Source organism: Poecilia reticulata, chromosome 22 (assembly GCF_904066995.2).
Source record: "Poecilia reticulata chromosome 22, P_reticulata-male-v2, whole genome shotgun sequence".
Taxonomy (NCBI): Eukaryota; Metazoa; Chordata; class Actinopteri; order Cyprinodontiformes; family Poeciliidae; genus Poecilia; species Poecilia reticulata.
This window is the reverse complement of record NC_088851.1, coordinates 4,354,820-4,376,576: the sequence shown is the minus strand read 5'-3', so window position 1 is coordinate 4,376,576 and position 21,757 is coordinate 4,354,820. Positions and strand designations below refer to the sequence as shown.

Below are 21,757 nucleotides of genomic sequence, written 5' to 3'. Positions count from 1 at the left end.
GTGATTTTAGTGAGTTATACATTTAGCTGGCAAGAAAAGGAGGTTACCAGAAAAGAAGTAAAATCTGAAAAACTCCTAGGTGCCCTCATTTCTCCAAAGACTTCTTAAAGGTTTTAGATTTTTATTAAATTTTTTTGTTTAGGTTTTACTTCAATAGTGAAATGCAATCGGTTAGACTGGCCTACAGCCTACAGACGTTAAACCAGTTCTGACATGTTGCACACAATGTGCTGTTTGGTTGAAGTATTAAGGACATTAACTATTTAAGTACATGCAATTAAAAAAACATCAAAAACCATTACCTCTGTGTGTTTTGCCCTGTGTGATCCAACATGTACAAATATATTTAACTAGAACACAACATTCAATCATTGCTAAAAACTAACCAATGTTTTAGCTCGCAGAAAAGAAAACATGTCAGGCTTTCATCCGCCGTTTACCGTTTTAACACGCTTAAAGAACCAGGTAGTTTGTGATATCAACAGCCTCGATAGTCGGCAAATCTTCAGGTTCTTTCAAACTTTTTATGGCACAGATGTCATCATCATCAAAATCCTTGATTAAAACCTGCCTATTGGTTGCATTTTATTTAGGCGCAACAGTTTTGTATACCCATTTAGATTTTTATTGGTTGATCTTTGGAAAACAGATCTTCCTCTCCCTATCAACTAGAGATGTGCAGATCAGGTTTTTTCCGATTCCGATTTTTTCCGATTTCGATTCTGATCACCCATTATGTGATCGGTATCACCGATACCGATCAAGTAAAGACGACGATGTCTTCAAACACCTGCAATAACGATGCTAAAAAAAAAAAGCCGACAACAGATAAAGGGAGATACGGTTTCAAAGCAAAAAGGACGTGCAAGAGAGCAGCAAAGTAATAAAGACAAAACAGAAAGATACACAGAAAATGCACATATTTTTTTTTATTTTTTATCAAAAGCACTACCGGTTACATTATGTGGAAAAAGGAACCATGAATTCACCTTAATTTAGAAAAAAATTTGTTTTTAATAACTTTTTCCAAGAAAAAACACAGGCATTGTGCAAATTGTACTGCTATTGATAATACTATCTTTAACAGACTGAAAACATATGAAGGCTCTGAAGAGGCTAAATAATGCAAAGAGTCAAAATAAAACCTCTCAACATTGCTAAAAAATTCAAGTATAAAACTTAACATTCAAAGGCAAATACAGGATCCATTACAATAAACAATCCTGAGTTACTGAATGAAAACTTCCTGATAGCACTGCGGCTAGCTGATTACTGCTAGTTCTGATTGGCTGTTTCTGACTGAGCGGAGTAATTATGCAGAGCAGGGAGGAGATCGATTATTTTTTCAGAGATCTGTCTCATGTTAGGACAGCGAAAGTTTTAAAACGTAAGTAAAATGTATTTTTTTAGGTTAGATGCTGCAGCTTTAAGCAGAGGTTCGGTGTGAGAGTCACTACCAGGTGGAGCAGAAGCGGCGCTCCATCTGTGAAATATTACTACCTGTAGCGCGTAGCAGCGGTTCAACAGCGAGAGCAGAACCAGCGTCTTATCTCGCAGCTCGAAGACTTAAATAATTTTGCGGGTTATTTGTTTAGCTTTCTGACTGTCATGCTAATCCGGGTGAGTGTTTGTAGCTGTGCGCTGCTTTACCTGCTATCTGATCCTCCATATGTCTTTTTTACTGCAGTGAGCCTCGATGTAGCCAAACTCCTCAAGTATGGCATTGTTTTTTTTGCCATATTAGATTTGTCGTGTTGATGCATTTTGACGTGCTTCAATTTTCCGCCGCAACACGCAAACTTCCCCAGTCACTCAGTGCGTTATAGTTCCACATCGCTTAGAATTTGTTGCTGCGCGCTTGCGCAGTGTGAAAGAAAGAGGAGACCAGCTGCACAGGCAGGCTGAGAAATGAGATGCAGGTGATCAGTTTGTGTGATCGGCAACATGTGACCGTGATCGCCGATCACACTTTTTCACAGAAATCGGCCGATTATGATCGGTGGCAGATTGATCGGCACACCTCTACTATCAACCACATAAAATCTCTATAAAATAAATGTTTGTAGCTGTACTGTGACAATATACGAATACTTTGATAATGTGCTGTATGTGGATTTAATTCTGTGCTGTATGTGGATTTAATTCTTTTTGTCACAGTAGAGTGTTACCTTTGCTTCATTTTAAATATAATCCAACTATTTACCATCATCTTATTTACAAAAACTATTACAACTCTTCTCACAAGGTTGCCTTACAAAGTTTGATCTGTTTGCTGGAAACTATATTAAGTAAAATGCAGCCACGTTTAGAGCGGAGGAAATTATGTCATAACTGATTTGTAGTCTGGAACTGTACGGCGCGGTGCTGATGCTGCTGCAGTGTATGCGCTGTCCTTTTGTCCTTGTGCCAGATGTCAGGATGTGGTGTGTACAACTCATTAGGATGTCAAAATGCTCCTGTACTAGTAAGTCTTTTTATTTGGTGATTTGGATGCCAAACGACCCATCTGCTCAGGTAGCTGCATCTGCATAAGTTGAGGCATAATGGTGACACTGCGTAGACAATAATGATGCCCAAACAGCCATGGCTATTGCCTCAGTGAGTCATCAATCAGTGAGGGAATCCTGCTCGCTCCTTTTCACTAGGGACAACCTGTCTTAGAACTATGAGTGTGTGTATGCGCGGGCACGTTGTGTGTGCTTATGTTTCACCAAAACCTCGCTGTCTGAGTGTGTAGGCGGCTTTCTTGTCTTTCCATCTATGGGAAGATGTCTATTTAGTCTCTCCAAGTGTGTCTATTAGCAGATGTAGCTGTCAGCCTTCCTGTGCGTGTGTGTGTGTGTGTGTGCGCGCGCGTGCAAAAGGGTCTGTCTGTTTTTTTTTTTGTTCAGTGCAGTCTTTGTTGTGGTTTATGCTGTAGTCTGGCACAGGAAGAAAGAAAGGCACAGTGATAATCACAACACTTGGGAATAACCAATGGAGGAATGAGGAAGGAAACAAAGGAAGAATAAGGAAGGTGATGGTGGAGAGGAAGAGAAGGTCAAAGAGGAAGACGGGAGACGAGCAGAGGAATTGTTTCTAGTCAAGTTGCTGCATGAAGCCATCAGAACATAGCCTTCCAAGCTTCCCTTGCTGTGTGTGTGCGTGTGTGTGCGTGTGCGTGTGTGTCTGTACAAAATCCTTAATAGTGAGCTGAAAGTAATGCCATGGGGATGAGGGCATATTTCAGGTCACAAACTTTAATTTGGGGAAGAACAACTTGATTATGTTCTCTCAAGCAAAAACAGCTCAGGGAAATGTAACTTAGAAGACACAGGTACACACACACACTCACACACACATTAACATAGCGATGTAATGGCACCTGCATTTCAATGTACTACGCAGATGGCTGCTAAATAAGAGCGGACTCAGGTGTTATTTACAATCTATGGCAACACAAATTGTTACTAATCTAACTTTCTTCTTCAATATCACTTTACATCTAAACAAAGATTTTTAAACAACAGAAAAACCATGTATCAGTATTAAGTTTAGCTTCAATTTAGATTTGTGTATGGGAAAAATATGCTAATATTAGATAATGGATAATGGTTTCACCAAACATGCTTTCCAGAGTCATGTTTATCACCAAAGTCCTCGTATGCTCTGGCAATGCCTCATATAGGCTCATTTAATGATGAACTTTAGAGGAATGACCCACCCAATGTACATTTGTGCAATACAAACTTCAACTAAACTGTCCTGAATATTCAAATAAAATAAATGTCTGAATTTTAAGAAGCAAAATGGTCAAAAGCAAAAGCTTGAAGAAATGTTTTTTACTCGTGTTTTCTCACAGCACAAGCTCTGGCATGAAGGAGTTCTGAAGCATGAATTTTTCAAAATGTGTTCTTTTCCATGAAATCTACTTTCATCCCAGATTTGAAACAGCAATAAAATCCGTTCTTCTTCTGCCTGAAGAATAACAGCTGATTGATAATGGGCACTATAAAAAATTATTCCAAGTTTTGGGGCCAATTTTAATGACCTACTTTGTTAGGTATTGGGATCTAGCAATAAAGGTCTACAATCAATAACAAAAACTAGGATATATAATTTGAAAGTCAATCTTAAGAGGTTAGAAAAACAGATGGAAAAATACAATTGGATGAAAAAAAAGTCAAGTTAAAACACACTACAGACATGCAGCACATACTCTTAAAGGATTACTAACATTATGATTTTTTTATTTTATTTTAGATTTATATAGCTAGCACAAAGCAGGAAAACAAAACATGGTTTTGGAAGTTCCTCTATTCTATTCCTGGTGACAGAAATCATTCCCAGACCATGAAGCTACAGCCACCTTTCACAGTATGAAGGGTGTGTTCAATATTAGTTTTCTACCAGATGTAGCATTTCGCATGTAGGCCACAAGAAACTTTTTTTTTTTTTTTCTGTGAACCTATGAGGCTCAAGGTCAATTTTAAGCAATAATTCTCATGGTTTTCTTCCAGCAATGGTTTTCTGATGTGATGTGATTATACACACCACTTTTGTGGTGTGTATAACCAATAGTAGTGACTTGTGGGTCCTCTAGATTTAGCATGGGCCTTCTGCTTTCTACTCTGGTTAAAACAAATTTAGTTTTCTGAGCAAATTGGGGAAAAGACAACTGCAATCAATTCTTTTTAGATTTAAATGAGTAAAAATTTGAAAATTCTGTATCATTATGCCTTAGTTTTATAATTATGCTAAACTTTGTGATTGTAATGAGACAAAATGTTGCAAAGTTTGAATACATTTTCCAGTCAATACGTTCCAGATTCAGTTACAGTGATTCATCCATGTACACTCTAAAATTAAGATGAATGTTTTCTCCTCCAATGGCAACAACAGAAAAGAAAATGAATCGCATCCCCAATAGAGATATTCTAGCCAAATTATATTTAGCATAAGCATAATCTAAACAACATAAATATAATTGTCTTTTGAGATAGATATACAGTACAGACACACTGCCCTCTACTGGAACTGTAGTCACTCAGAACACAGACACTACTAAAGGTAACCATCTATATGATGTCTCTTAAAGTGTTCAGTTCAGCCAATTCTATGAAAATGAGGAGAAGGTTAAGACCGGAATCATCCCTAGAAGAAACACTAGCGATGGCAGGAGTGTTTCCCTTACTCGAGTCCGTCTTCAGTACAATACACTGCCTGACCACTTCAATCCACACGCGCGCACACACAGCACTCAGCCACACACGGGAAATGTTTTTTTAACATCTTCCTCTGTTTTGGAAATCACTTTCTCCCAGACGAAACATCAACAAACAGACAACAAAAACCAACCTGATCAAGACACTACATGGAAAACTTCATTCTTGGTTGGGTACAGATCTGGATGTTTGAAATAAAACAAAAAGTGGATGTACAGATAATTATATGTAAAAGAATTGAGAGTCGTTCTTATTGTTAATAACATTAATAATAGAGTGTGACAGTGTCATTAATCAGTGGTAGGGAGGAGCAGATTTTCTCCATCCTGACCAAAAAGATAAATTTATTATGCAGTTCAAGGGTCAAGGTAAATCCAATAACACCGCTTGTGCATTTAATGTTATCTGATGTGTTAAAAAATCTAATATTGAATTGAACCGACATACAATTTGGAGGAAAAATATAATTTCCTGATGATCGTTATTCAGGTCAAGAGGAGTTTTTCATTTTAAACAGCAAAAACTGCCAGCCCCCAGTGCAGGAGTTACTGTCACCATTATCAAAACAGATCAAACTGTCTCATTTTAAAAAAAAGTTAACCTTCCCTCCGCTTATCCAGGGTGACTTATGAAAACATGTCACTCTGAAGCGAGCTTTAAAATTCTGCGCACCTACAGGGAGCATTAACACAGCAATAAACTACAAAGGGCACCTTGCTGTATTGTGCTCCAAGCAGGAAGACAGCAAAGACACAGTTAGTGGACAAACACTGGGTGGGATTTCCTTTTCTCCTCACTGGCTCCTGCCTTCCATTGTCCATTTTCAGATGCTGGCTGAGTGCCGCTTTCCATGGAGAATAATAAAATGTGTCTGTCATCAAACTGTACCCTGCGACAACACACACCAGTGCACGCGCACGCACGCACGCACACGCACACACACACACACGCACACACACACAAAATGCCTGCGTGTTGGCAATAACACACCTAAAGTGGTGACAATTCACATCTGTACATTTTTCATATATAGAACCACAGTTAGTTGGTGATTTGCATGATTCTAATGCTAATGACACAGCCAAGTGTTTAGAGTTCAAATTTATAGTTCCAGTTAGAACCAAGTTATCAAATATTGTTGAACAATAATAATCAATCTAAAAAACAGCAGTTCAGCAAAGTCTTGTAAATATTATAGTACAATATTGCAGGATAAAGTATATTACTGTATTTTCCGCACTATAAGGGGCACCAGACTATAAGGCGCATCTTCAATGAATGGCCTATTTTAAAACTTTTTTCATACATAAGGCGCACCACATTACAAGGCGCATAGAATAGACGCTACAGTAGAGGCAGGAGTTACATTATGCATCCACTAGATGGACTAAATGGAATTTCAATAAAACAGTCCGACTCCGGTCAGCAAGGAGAGCCTTCCGCGAGTGGGCCGGGGCGTGGCCGGACGATGGTCACCCTTCTCCATTCGCGCACAGCATGTTAGTGGAGAACGTGGCGCTAAATGACCTGCAGACGACCTGATTCTAGATGGTCGGTAGGTATATAGGTCAGTCAAACTTTATTAACAAACCAGCGTTCTGACAACTATCCCAGCATGCACCGCGTACTTCTCCTTCTACGGACGAAAATGAAGTCGGCAGCTGCTTACCGTAGTTGCTAGACCTGTTGTGGCTCAATATTGGTCCATATATAAGGCGCACCGGATTATAAGGCGCACTGTCGGCTTTTGAGGAAATTGAAGGATTTTAGGTGCGCCTTATAGTGCGGAAAATACGGTAAATAAAAGGGGATAGCATTGCACATGACTATGAGTCAGCGTTTTTATCAACATTTTTTTGAGCATTTTGCAGGATGACATTAGAAAAGGTTGATGGAAACTACAACATTTAAAATTACTTCAATTTCAGCCCACTTGGGCTTCTGGCTCAAGTGGGACAAATTTTCTCCATTTTTCTGAGATATGTGGTTTCCTTACTAGCTTCCAACTGCTGCACTTTGTTTGTTACAGCAAGACGTAACGTATACATTGATTCACTCCAAACCAGTAAATAGAAGCATGCCTAATATGTATTCTCTTTTTAGAGACATTTTTAAAGTTCGCTCAAACTTAACATGACAACTGGGTGGAAACATTCAATATATGACATTTATTTTTATGGATTATGCTCAGAAATATGTTTTTCTATGATAGATATGGACTAGTTACTGGCACTGGGGTTTGCCAAGGTTTAAAAATAATTTTCAAAATTGATTACATTTTCCATCATCACCGGAACTAATTTTTTTTAATGAGTTGCCAGAGAAAGTGCTGAGGTGACCATAGTGAAACAAGAGTTATTTGTAGTAGTGGTGTAAAAACTAAAGGAGCGCCACTCATCACATAAGTTAACGCAGCTTTAAGAACCACAGTCAGCAATTTATAGGTTTCAAGAAAAAAGTAAATAGAAGCAATATTGTGTAATTTGCTTTGCTTTATTGTGTTTCTATTTAAAATTAATGTCATCACACAGGGAGAATCAGATAGCAACACGTTACAAAAAAAGAAGAAATAAATTACTTAAATTAGTAGAACAATCGGATCCTTTTTTATACAAAATAATAAAGGATACAGGGATTTTCCTAAAGGTGAAATGAAAAGAGAAGGTCACTGAAATCATTGTGCTAATATTTTAATCGGATTATTTACTAACGAACGTGGCAGATCCAGTTGCAATTAAGTTAAATAATTAACTGCAAAGCTTTAATTAAGCCTCCATTAATTTAACTCTGAACAAACATGTTCATTAGATTTCAGCAGATAAGGGTTTCTAAAGGCAAATAAATGAGCTGGAACTTAACTGACTGGCCAATGTTGGCGCATTTGAGCTGAGTGATTAATGACTTTGATAGTAGCTACTTACTTTCACCACACTCTCACCACACAGTTGTTAATGAATGACACTCTGACAACAATTAACATTATTATCAAGCTCATCCAATGCATTCATGAACATTAGAAACGCGCCACGGTTGTGGGAAAGAGTCAGAATAGTCTTTTTTGCCCCCTTTTCTTCAACTGCTAACAATAAAATGATAACCAAGTATACGTCTTGAACACTTTTCATTTGATTTACACCAATTGCAGAAGACAGCCTTGGTGGAACACATCGTTATTATCTCATTATGAAATTAGACAATAAAAAAGGGCCACTGTCGTATGAAAATCTAGTTGGTTTTTCTGGACCAACGTTTCAGGATCCTGGTTGTTAGCATTAGCAGCTGTAAACATTAGGATCATTTGTATTCTCTAGAGAATGTAGACTCAGTTCTTAATTCAGATTTTATTAAGACTGCCATTGTAAAGCCTTTTTATGTTTGGTTTCACTCAAACTCAAATGTAATCTGTCACACTTATTTAAAGAACTTCAAGAATACATTCTGGAGACAAAAACCAGCAGGAGCAGAGACCTAAAACAGATGTTCCTCCTGCTAACAGCACAAACAATAAGACACCGAGCTCAGAGCTGCCAGGTCTCACTGACAGTCTCCAACCCAAAAGCAACCTAAAACCCACCCAACAAATTCCAACCTTTAATGAACCAGATATATATATCTTGTGTCCCATGGGTCCTCAACTGCATTCAGAGTTGAGACAATTCATGACATTTTTAGTTGTTCTTTATTATATTCTGACCAGAACCAAATCCCATTGAGGCTCTTTGAACACAATGAGACTTGAGTTTTTTGTGGCGATATGTCATTTTTAATAATAATGTTGTCCTGGGATTTCTGTTTTACAATACGATTACATAGTAGTACTATTACACTTGATTAACCAATGACAAACCATTGATTAGGCCACGTTTGACAGATTCTAGACATTTCAAAATAAATCAACTAATAAGATAAGTGAAATAACACGGCATTTTAGTACGAGTTTTGTGTATTTCAGAAACCGGCCCAACCTGGCAACACTGATTCAGCTTTCCCTCACCTCTATCACTGCTAGCTAAATCCACATGCTAAACACAGCACATATTTGTGCAGTATAAAGTTGAGAAACAATTCAAAGTTTGACATATTGAAATTTGCAACATCATAAGACGCCATAGATTTTACTTTCTGCTGTGTTTTCTGTGGATGTCATGCTTATTTACGTACCAATGGATCAGTAGATGTAGCTGGTCAATGCGCTCCACAGGAAGAAAATTTCTACAAGGTAAATTAGTTCATCAGAATTCCAACTCATGCCTCTAACAGTTTCTGTAATTTGTGTTACTGGATTGAAGGAAGTTCATTACGCATGAAGGTAGACAGAATTTAAACTGAAGTTATATCAACACCGTGCAGCTCTGATGTATTGACAAGCATCTAAGTAGACAGTTTATCATAACAGCTGCACAGACAAAACTACATTTGTACAATATCAGGAGCACAGTCAGTGGAATGAAAGATTACTTAGCTCAATGTGAGATTCACAATGAAGGAATTGTGCACACGTGCTGGTCTGCGAAAAAGTCAAATTTGAGTGTTTCCCCCTCTTCACCAAGATTTGCGTATTCTGCATATTCCATGACATACCGTGGCTGTGTTTCCAATACAAATGTGTGCAAAACTTTGATATTCTGTCAATGTTGAAAAAACCGCAATTTTGCAATTGGAGTGTTTCCATTAAGTAAGAAATGCAATTAAAGTAATGCATGAATAAACTTGTTCATGTGATAATCATTAAAAATCATGGCAGCGACAGATGCTCACAGTTAAACAAATAAAAACTTAATGCATAATATTGCAGTTTAGTACTAGCCTTCATCATCTATCAGTCATCCGAGGAGAAGTTGGTGTCGTATTGAGGTGTTAGAGCGAGAAGCTTCTTATATTTGGGAGCGGCTACGTATGCAGGATTTTGGGGAAATAGTTGGTGATTTCACAAAAGAGCTATGGACTCAACATGACAAACTCAACTTTTGATGAACTGTTCAATGCTGCAAGACATCTACTGGAGCCAGCTGCTTATAAATCAGCACATTTCTGCTGTATGCAAACTGAAGTGTTGTGAAAAAAAGTCTTTCCATTACAGTTTTTGTTTTTAATTTCAATTTTGTTACGGCTGAAAAACCACCTCATCCTAATGTGAATACTTATTGAACAAAAGGATTTTTTTTTTCAAAGTTACCGTTTCCGTCAAGCAAATTTTGCGTAATTTCAAGATCAATGGAAACTCAGAGAGTGATTGAAAGCTTCCAAGTATAAGACTGAGCAACCTTGCTGTAATATTTCCAGCCTGGCCTTCTGCTATCTGATGAAGTTGACTCAGGGTCATTTTACAAACATTCCCAAGGCAAGAAAGAAAGAACTGGCGCCCTGTGGCAGATGGCTCCTTTTTGTACCCAAAAAAGTCAGGTGCAAATGATAAAACTGGCAGGGGAATGAGACGACCAGCTGCCGCCAGGTTTGAGTCTGCTGTTGTAGGTTAATTAAAAAGCTGAATTGCCTCTGTATAACATCTTTTTTGTAGATTCTTGTACTTTTTGAGTTCCGACTACATTATTAAACATTTCAACATTATTAAAAACACTTACTTTGAGCACACACTGTTGATTTTCTCAGCGGTGATAGCTTTTAGGTATGCTAACAAAATAAAGATATCAGATTCTGAGTTCCTAATTGCGTGATAACCAGTATGTCTACCTGGAAATCTCCAATAGTTGATGGGTTCATCTCTAGACTGTACAATTTCTAATTTGGCAGCTAGCATTTTAGAAATGAATTGTGTTGGATTTTGTTTTTACCCTTTAAAAAATATTAAGTACATAAAACCTTCCAATTGGAAGCAAAAAAGGGAGGATTTAATATGAGGCATATTTTGTATTTTTTGATGAAACTCTTAATTATTAAAACAATGATATTTGAGCTGAACACTTTTTTAATGCTAGCTGCACAGCATTAACAGGGTCATGGGTGGACTCTTTGGAGTAGGTCAACATGTACAGCACGGCGTTAACAGCAGAGGCTCAAATCCCAAAGGAAACAAAAACAACATGTATGCACTCTCAACTCCACAAGGAGCTCAGGATGAGAGTGCCAGCCAAATGGCATATATATATAAATAAAATGGTAATCCTACAAAGACAGGCAGTTACACAATATTCAATAGATGACGTTAAAAAAAAACTAAAAAAAACGTGCATTTAGGGGAAAATTCAAGGTCAAAAAGAAAGGAGAATTTAGAAAAAGGATCAGAACTTTGTGGCTCAACATTAGAGTATTACATGATGAGCTAAAGCAAATGGGAGGTGAAAAGGTTAATAGTTTGTGTCTCAGTGATTCGTTCAAATTATAAGCCCCAGAATGTTATATAAGAAGCTAAAAAAAAAAAAAAGAAAAGAAACAAAAAAAGAGACTGAAAACCAACAATTTGATTAACGGTTACTGCAAAATAGCTTTTAAAAAAAACAAGCCTGCACAATTAAGCTTATTTTATGTTTTATATATTATTGTCGATACCTGTATGTTCTAGTCAAAGGTTGTTAAGTTTAGGGGACAGCAGGTACAACCTTATGTATGATGACAAGCATAAACATCGGCTATAATTCACATGCTTTTTCACTGCAACACATTTCACTTTACAAGTGAAAGCTGCTCGTTTCAATCCATTTTGGACTGATGACACCGTTTGCTTTCCTTTGGTGTTCAATATTTGCTCCGCTGCGATCCGAGTTGTGTTGAAAATTTCCAAACACAAGTTTGTCTGGGATGAAAACCTGTGTGGATGCAAGAAATGTGCAGTCTCTCTCTGCTTGGGACCAATTCGTCCTGAAGCACAAACTAAATTGCAGAATATAGATCTTAAAGGGGCTGTATTATGTGTTTTCCAGAGACATGGTGCCGTTTTATTGCAAAATCAAGTAACTACGTTACTTTCAGTTGTTATAAAAATACATCAAATATGGCTCAAAAGAAATCTGACGGCTTCAAATTGGGTCTCTGTCTCTTTAAAAATACCTGCCCTTTCTGAAACTCTGCCTTCAGGGAGTCATAACAACATGGCTCCTCTATTAAAGGATTTCTTCAACATGCATGAAGGAATCAAAGCAACACTTCAGGTATGTTTCTGATGAGCGAATAAGATTATAACATGATGTAAAATACCCCCCCCCCAAAAAACAAAAAAACTATTTTACATAATTCCCCACCCTTCCTTCATTCAGCAATTCATATTTGTTAACATATTTATAAGCACTGAGCCTAGTTCAAAATTTTATCAGACATTTACTGAACAGAAAAGAAAGAATTCCTGACAGTTTTGAAGCCATTTTAAATAATAATAATAAAAAAGGTGAAAAGTGCCAATTTAAATGAAACGCAGGAAAATCCTAACAGTTTAATAACTATGTTAGCAGTCATAATATAACACGTGCAGCCTTTTTTTTTTAAAAAGTCTGTAAATGCAGACACGTGTTTGAAAACTTGCTAAGCCCGGTGGTTGTGTGCTAGGGCAGTCATTCATCCAGTGGATCGACATGTTTTTGAGTTAAAAAAAATGTTTCAAGTTGACAGGAAATTTGAAAATATCACTTGATAATCATGTGTTATTGAAAAACTGGACAATTAATAATTGAACACCAACAATAAAGTCTTAAAAATTGCAAACATTTTAAAAAGATCTAAGTAAATAAGCAACACTTAGCCCGGTGGGGGTACAAGTAAAGCCTGGTGGCCCGCCAGGCTTATAAAACACTGGGTGAAACCCAGAAATGTAGGAAATAAATTGTCATTTTCCCATGTTTATTTACAAGGTGCCCAGTTTAAACTTGACCTCTCCTTCCTGAATCTTTTGAGTTTGTTACACTACTGTACACAGGAGAGAAACTGATTAAAGAAGTCAAACAAAAATCTCTGTGTGCACTATTAATTTAAACCGTCATATCCCAAACACCGATCATGTTATCGTCCACTGGAGATAGTGGACCTTAATTATTACACATGATAATAAGAATAAACCACAATAACATAAACCATCCTCCAAAAAATTTCACTTTAATGTAATTAATGCACAATGCAATTAATAATCTGCTGATGAAAAAAAATACAGCCAAGACCAGAATTATTAAACCCCTGATAAAATCACACAAAATGTTAAAATGTGAGTTTATATATATATATATTATAGCACTGCCAAAATATTCATGATGTCACATCCTAACATATTTTATTTTGTTTTGCATTTTAAATTTATAAAAAGGTGATTTAATTAAAATTTGAGACCAAAATGTTCTCACTTCCTTTGTAAAATCCATGAGCACAACTTTCTTCTGCATAAACTATATTTTACTTGAGTACGTTATTTTTGGACTCTTTCCACATCAGAGCCTCAGAAGGAGGATAGCAGCCAAAAATAAAGGCTACACTGCAATTTGCAAACATTTCATGGTGATCATATACTTATTTTATGCATTAAAACGTGAAATAATTATTATAAAGTCATATAATGCGATTTCTCTGGATTTGTTTTTAGATCACATCTTTAACAATTGAAATGTACCTGTAATTAAGCCAGTCATGATAACAAATTTTGCTAAAATTTGCTGTCCCAGTAAATACTGCCATAATATTAGGTCCAAGTAATATATTGGTAATGGCATAACAATCCAAGTTCTCCCAAAGACCAGTAAACTTTATTTTTTGTAAAGAACACTTAGTATTAGAACTGGAAGATATTTTAAATAACCAAGACAAAACATGACAACCAAAAACAATAAATGAAATGAAAATATGAACCACTTACAATCAAAACCATAAAATGAATTATTATGTCTCTCCAATTAAAGTTACCCCTCAGAAAATATTACAATTATTACCCCTCAATAAATGTACATTTTTTGAGGTCTAATTATGGAGCTCATTTTAATTCAGCATTTGACAGAGTAACTGTGACAGGCTTATCGATATTGAAAACTAGAGATATTTCCATTCTTTACTGGGAATACTTGAAAATTGGTGCATCGAATATTTATTGTCCCCAACTGTACATCATGGCACACTGAATACAGTAATCAGTCACAGGAGAAAATATGTGGTAATATGGACAACAATAAATACTGGACATTACTTCCAAATAGACGGCAAGACAAATTGGTCAGGGAATCTGCCAAGAGGCTGACAGCAACACTAAAGGACAAATCTCTGCCAACTACATACAACAACAGTCTCCTGTATTCTTCACTGGCCTGGACTGAGGCAAAGGTATGCAGAAAGAAAACTCTTCATTTAAAAAAAAAAAAAGATAACATCCAGACCTGGCTAAAATCTCTCAAAACCTTGTCAGAGATTGGATTATGGCTGATGAAACCAAACATTTGGGCTGCAATTCAAAAATGTGTCTGGCTCCAAAAGAACAGACTAAAAGCATTCCATACCACCTGTAAAAACATGGTGGACGCTTTGTGTTGTGGGGTTACTTTTCTTAAGATCATTTTTTTGTTTTGTTTTAAATCATAATGAATGAAACTGGTCATTGCTTCAAAGTGATGCATCACAAACATCATAGACAAATCTGAAAATGTTCAGTTGCTCAATCCATATGGATTCCTACGGCTCTGAGATTTAACAATCTTAGGTTTTCAAATTTCACATATTTGATACATGAGCTAATGCTAAATTAGCATTTACAAGTGCCAGCTTCAACCATTGTGTGAAAACTTAGCCAACTCTTTACTCTAAAAAGGGATGAGAACCTTTATGCTTCAAGGCAGAATATTCTATATTGCCGTTTAATGATTAAATGTCTTGCAGTAAAGACTGTCCTTTTGGCTGAAGAAGGGGTTGTTACGTGTCAATTAACTGACATTCATCTTTTTTTTTTTAAATCAAGCAAGTGAGTCACAACTTCTCACAGATTTCAAGGTATTCTGAAGGACATCAATTACCCAGCAGTTAATCTTATAAAATGTTTATGCAATCTCACTACCAACATACTTGAACGTTGCATCATTTGAAAGTTCAATTGTGGGTATTTCAAAGATCAACATGTTTTTTTCATCATCAATTATAAATGTATATATATACACACAAGTCAAACATAAAGAAACTCACTTACCCAAACATTAATGTACAAAACACAACTAATCAAACTTTGATTAGTTGTGGAAAATGTTGTGGTGACTGATGTAAATTAGCTCTAGGAAATCACATCACAAATTGGGCCCCTCATAATCTTATACTGACTCTGGGTATCTCATACTTCAACTGAATATAACTATTTTCATCCAGTCAGCAAAACTTAAGTCAAATTAAATGTCATATTTGCCCTGAGAAACACACTTTATAAAAGGAGTAGCATGTATTCTTCTAAATACATTACATGAAAAAAGTTCCGTTTTAACGAGGTAAATTTGACGCTTTAACTCAGGTGAATTTACTTACTTGCATTCGGCAACACAACGATACATTTTGCAAGTAATTAAGAGGAAATGCGATGGTTTCAATATATACAAATATACAGAGATAGTCGAAGGGTTGTTCACAGACCAAAATAGGTAAACAAAAGAAAAAAACTGACAAAGGTGACTACCTTACCTACTATAAATCGATTTATCGTCACTCCCCCCACCTCGCCATCTTCCTTCGCAGTTTTCATGATGTCCCCGTCTTCCAAAAAAAACGGCAAAAATAACAAAATAAAAAATATGTCCTTTTCGCTCTTTTTATTTTCCAGTATGTGACTAAACAGACGCTCCACTTCAATTCTGCCGGTACTTCAAAGTGAAAGTAACGGGCGCGTGCTCAAATTAATCACCGGTCATCTCCAGGTGTGGGTGACAGCACGCGCCCTAACGGTGCCAGGACTGTACAGTGACCACGCCCCACGAGCACTTCGAGTGTCCACCCAGCCTGTCGCCACAACAGGAAAAGTTGCCTCTAACTTTTCATTAGACGGGACTCTTTAGACCAGCTGGACGTCTGAATGTTTTACCACAGGAGCAGGGCCGGTCCCAGGTTTTATGCTACCACGGGCTAAAGGTTACTCCAATACACTGAATAAATTATATATATATATATATATATATATATATATATATATATATATATATATATATATATATATATATATATATATATATATATATATATGCTGCTCGATTGACAACGGGGACCCGACGAGGGTCCCCGTTGTCAATCAGTGTTGCTTCCTAAGTGGACAGTGGACAGTTTGATTTCACAGAAGTTTGATTTACTTGGAGTTATATTGTGTTGTTTAAGTGTTCCCTTTTTTTTTGAGCAGTATATATATATATATATATATATATATATATATATATATATATATATATATATGGGTATGAAAAACTGGACAGCACCAGGACCTGACATGATCCATGCCTACTGGCTTAAGAAACTCACTGCCCTCCATGAGCGACTGGCAGCTCAACTGAACCAGCTGCTACAAAATGGGACTCACCCTGAATGGTTAACTGAAGGGCGCACAATCCTGATACAGAAGGAACCCTCGAAGGGTTCAGTCCCATCCAACTATCGGCCAATAACCTGTCTCTCTACAACATGGAAGCTCATGTCAGGCATCATAGCGGCTAAGATAAGCGGGCACATGGATAAATACATGAGCAAGGCACAGAAGGGCATAGGCATAAATAGCAGAGGAGCCAAACACCAACTCCTTGTAGACCACACAGTTGCCCGAGACTGCAAAACCCGACACACCAACCTGTGTACCGCTTGGATTGATTACAAGAAAGCCTATGACTCAATGCCACACACTTGGATCATTGAATGCTTAGAGATGTACAACATCAATAGGACTCTAAGAGCCTTCATTGCAAACTCGATGGGGCTGTGGAAAACCACCCTTGAAGCCAACTGCAAACCACTTGCACAAGTGTCCATCAAATGTGGCATATACCAAGGAGATGCTCTGTCCCCACTGCTGTTCTGCATAGGCCTGAACCCTCTCAGCCAAATCATCAACAAGACTGGCTACGGATACCGACTCAAGAATGGGGCCACGATCAGTCACCTCCTCTACATGGATGACATCAAGCTGTACGCCAAGAGCGAGCGAGACATCGACTCACTGATCCACACCAACAGGATCTACAGCACTGACATTGGGATGTCATTCGGACCAGAGAAGTGTGGTCGGATGGTTACAAAGAGAGGGAAGGTCGCCCACACAGAAGGGGTCTCACTCCCAGAAGGAACAATAGCAGACATAGAACACAGCTACAAGTACCTGGGAATACCACAAGCAAATGGCAACCTCGATGAGATCACAAGGAAAGGAGCCACAGCCAAATACCTCCAACGAATAAGGCAAGTCCTGAGAAGCCAGCTCAATGGCAAGAACAAGATCCGTGCAATAAACAGCTATGCCTTACCAGTAATCAGATACCCTGCCGGAATAATTAGCTGGCCAATGGAAGAGATGAAGGCCACGGATGTTAAGACTAGGAAGCTACTAACCATGCATGGAGGATTCCACCCCAAATCCAGCACCCTGAGACTGTACACGAGCCGTAAGGAAGGAGGCAGAGGACTAGTGAGTGTGAGAGCCACTGTCCAGGATGAAACATCCAAGATCCATAAATACATCAAGGACAAAGCCTCAACAGACGATGTGCTCAGCGAATGTCTCAGGCAATGGGGAACAGAAGACAAGGTGCTGGAAGTACCATCATGGGAGGACAAGCCCCTACATGGGATGTACCACCGACAAATAACTGAAGTGGCTGATGTCAGGAAAACCTACCAATGGCTGGAGAAAGCTGGACTCAAGGACAGCACAGAGGCTCTCATCCTGGCCGCCCAGGAACAGGCCCTAAACACCAGAGCATTAGAGGCTCAGATCTACCACACCAGACAAGACCCAAGGTGTAGGTTGTGCAAGGAGGCCCCTGAGACAGTCCAGCACATAATAGCAGGGTGCAAGATGCTGGCAGGAAAAGCATACATGGAACGACATAACCAAGTGGCGGGCATAGTGTACAGGAACATCTGTGCAGAATATGGACTGGAAGCCCCAAGATCAAAGTGGGAAACACCCCCAAAAGTGGTGGAGAATGACCGAGCTAAGATCCTGTGGGACTTCCAGATCCAGACAGACAAGATGGTAATGGCGAACCAACCGGACATTGTGGTGGTGGATAAAGAACAGAGGAAAGCCGTTGTGGTGGATGTAGCAATACCAAGTGACTACAACATCAGGAAAAAGGAGCATGAGAAATTGGAGAAATACCAGGGCCTCAGGGAGGAACTGGAAAAGACCTGGAAGGTGAAGACCACAGTGGTGCCTGTAGTCATCGGGGCCCTCGGGGCAGTCACCCCCAAACTGGAGCAGTGGCTCAAACAGATCCCAGGAACAACATCAGACATCTCAGTCCAGAAATGTGCAGTTCTAGGCACAGCCAAGATACTGCGCAGAACCCTCAAGCTCCCAGGCCTCTGGTAGAGGACCCGAGCATATATATATATATATATATATATATATATATATATATATATATATATATATAGTATACTATATACAGTATACTATACCAGAGGTGATAACTTGAGTAAATGGCCATTTACTCAAGTTATAGAAATAGAATATAAAATGTATCTATAAATATTTAAATGTGAAAAATTTATACAACATTAAATATTGTTTTCACAAGTCTTTTCCTCAATATTTAGTTGACACACATTTGGCAGAGTTTACAGCCTTGAGTCTTTTTGAATTTACCACCAGCTTAGCTTACCTATTTTTAGGCAGCTTCATCCATTCTCCTTAGCAGTTCTTCTCCAGCTCCAACAGGTTGGATGGGAGACATCTACGCTGCCATTTTCAGATCGCTCCAGAGACGTTCAATCAGACTCAAGTGTGGACTCCAGGAAGTTCGCACAGTGGTTCTGAAGCCACTCCTTTGAGATTTTGGTTTTAGGGTTTCCCTGCTGAAAAAATAAAATAAAGTAAAACAAAAAACATTGCCTAAGTCTGGAGTTATGAGCGCTCTGAAGTGTGTGTCTTTCCAAATCAAGTCCAATCAGCTGAATTTCCCACAGGCAAACTCACCATAAGCTGCAGAAACATCTCAATGATGACAGGTGGAAACAGCTCAGTTTTTTTTGGTTTTCTATTGTTAAATAAATGTGCAATTCACTCAAAAAGAAATTCCACATTGTCATGATGGAGCATTTGTGTGTATAAGATTGAGAAGAGTGACTAATTCAATGCAATTTGAAATAACGATGCAACATAAAATGTGGAAAAAGTGAAGTGCTTTCTGGATGCACTGTACGTTGTTCAGGTCCGGAGAGTAGTTTCAAAGTACTTAAGTGTAGTTTTTAACAAATACTTTTTAACCCTCACTTTAATTGTAATAACATTCAAATTGTTCAAATTAAATCCCTTCTGGGTTATATATTTTTAAATAGGTTAAGGTTGAAATGTTGAACATTATACCCTCAACAGCTAAAATGCCAAATAAGGACAGACTACATAAGATGTGTTATATGAATATTGCATACATTTTTGGGTGATGTAGAGGAAATCTAAGTTACTGATGGCCCCTGATGGCCCCACGATTAATCCAGGTTAGGACCCCATGCAACTTTAAATCGGCTCCCATTCATTTTCTTTTCCCCACATAATTTAACAATGTCAGTGACTCATCATAATGTTTGTGCTTGCCTTTATTCCAGCAGGACTGGCTTACATAAAAGTTTTTCACAATGTACTCTCATTGTTCAAAATTAAAATTAAAATACATAATCAGATCATTGAAATGGTTCTTTTGGGGGGGCAGCTGTCCAAACTGCAGTGGTTTCTGCTGCTTGTTAAAAGCTAGACACAGCGCTCTCAGTGCTGGGAGTTCTTTGCATAAGTTGGGATGACAACAGCTATTAGATTGATTCATGCTAAGAGGCCTCAGGTAGCCGTCCTATATTTAGCACAACCCTATCAGAACACATTAACAATAGCATAAACCTCACTGTCTGTGATGAAGCCTTTAGTTGTTGTAAAAGGAGTTGTGATAAACTCTGTATGCACCCAGCGTTTGCATAATCTTTGACTTCAAATTGAACAGGAAGTACTCAGCTTTGGAAAGAGCTCATAACCCGGGAACTGTCATAATTCTATCCTGGTGTTAGAACCATACATTCAGTGTATTGTGATTTTATCTGATGTACAATAACAATAGTTCTAAAAAAATGCAGTAGAAGTTGTAAAATAGAGAGAAAGGTATCTTTAAAAATGACATTAAAAATCTGAAAAGTGTGGCATGTATTTGGATTAAGCCTCCTTTTGTCCAATTTCCCTAAATATGATCCCGTAGACTCAGTTTGACTGTGGACCAAAACGGCAACATTTCCTGTATTTTCACCCAGTATGGTTCACTTTCACACTCTACTGTCAGACGAACCAAACCCTTTGAGCAACTTGTTCCCCTTCTCGTCTGTGATGGTGCTTCACCAAGAACCACTGAAGAAAACGACACTAAAACCTCTGAAGAAGCAACTGAATGTGGCGTTCTCCACTCTGAACAGCCTTCACATATTCATTTGGAACCAAGCCGGAGTTCAAGTTTTCGCTCCACATCAAGGTACGACTGCCCATTCACACCTCCTCAAACAAATCGGATTTTCTAGGCAAACAAACAAAAGTTTGATTTAAAGCGGACTAAACATGGCTGGAGTGAACAGGTCCTTATTCTCAGTACAGCCCCAGTGGTTGGTTAGTGATCAATGCTGTGGAGAAATTTAAAGCAGGGTTAGGTTACACAACAACGTCACAATCTTTACACATCTGAAAGAACTCTATTCCCTCCAGAAAATGAAATTACAGAGTAAACGGCTGTGCAACACACTAACAAGGAGTGAAGGATGGGTATGCAGAGCATTGATCAATCAATCGATCGATCGATCAATCAATCAAGTTTACTTGTATAGCACATTTCAGCAAGAAGTGCTTTACATCATAAAAACTCAGAAACTTTATAGTCACCAATTGCAGAAAAAAACATTATGAATTATCTATAGAGTGCCATCATCAAAACAGTTAATACACATCATATTTGTTGGCCAGTGTTCCATTATTTATGGTTCAGAATCAATTCTAAACAGGTTTTGGTCAGTAACTCAGTCTGTACAACACCGCTAGAAACAGTCCGTGATAAAGGGGATCAATCTACGGCTAAACTATCTTCTTTTTGACGGATTTCAAATTTCAGACATGGGAAAAAGAGACTTTTCACCCCATTACAACTGGACCAGCTTTGATCATCAAACAGAGCATATACCCGAGCTCTGCCGTCCTCGTGAAAATCAGAGGAACTCATTGGGTCTTTGTCACCAGCGGGGTGCAACGCTCTCTTCCTTCTTGATCTTGCCAAAAAGGACAACTCATGGCATAAACATACAACACAAACCCACTTCATCCGCTCTGTTACGGAACAGATTAAAAAAAGGCTTTCTGCTGATAAACAGACCGCCGCTTGAACGCTGCGCAACACAGCCGAAGTGTTTGGAGAATAATTACTCCGAAAAGTTGTTTG

General features: G+C 38.1%; 1 protein-coding gene across 3 annotated transcripts in view; it reads right to left on the bottom strand.

The window, feature by feature from the left end:
• Positions 1-16,117, bottom strand: part of slc4a11 (solute carrier family 4 member 11) — a 150,000-nt gene extending 133,883 nt beyond the window's left edge. For 2 of the 3 annotated variants that reach the window (XM_008398798.3, XM_008398800.3), the window contains exon 1: positions 15,783-16,114. In XM_008398798.3, the coding sequence (XP_008397020.2) occupies positions 15,783-15,843 (61 nt within the window). In that variant the 5' untranslated portion in view covers positions 15,844-16,114. Of the gene's footprint in view, positions 1-15,782 lie in introns of all 3 variants that reach the window. The other variant, XM_008398802.3, reaches the window with a different exon arrangement.
• Positions 16,118-21,757: the final 5,640 nt, after the last annotated feature.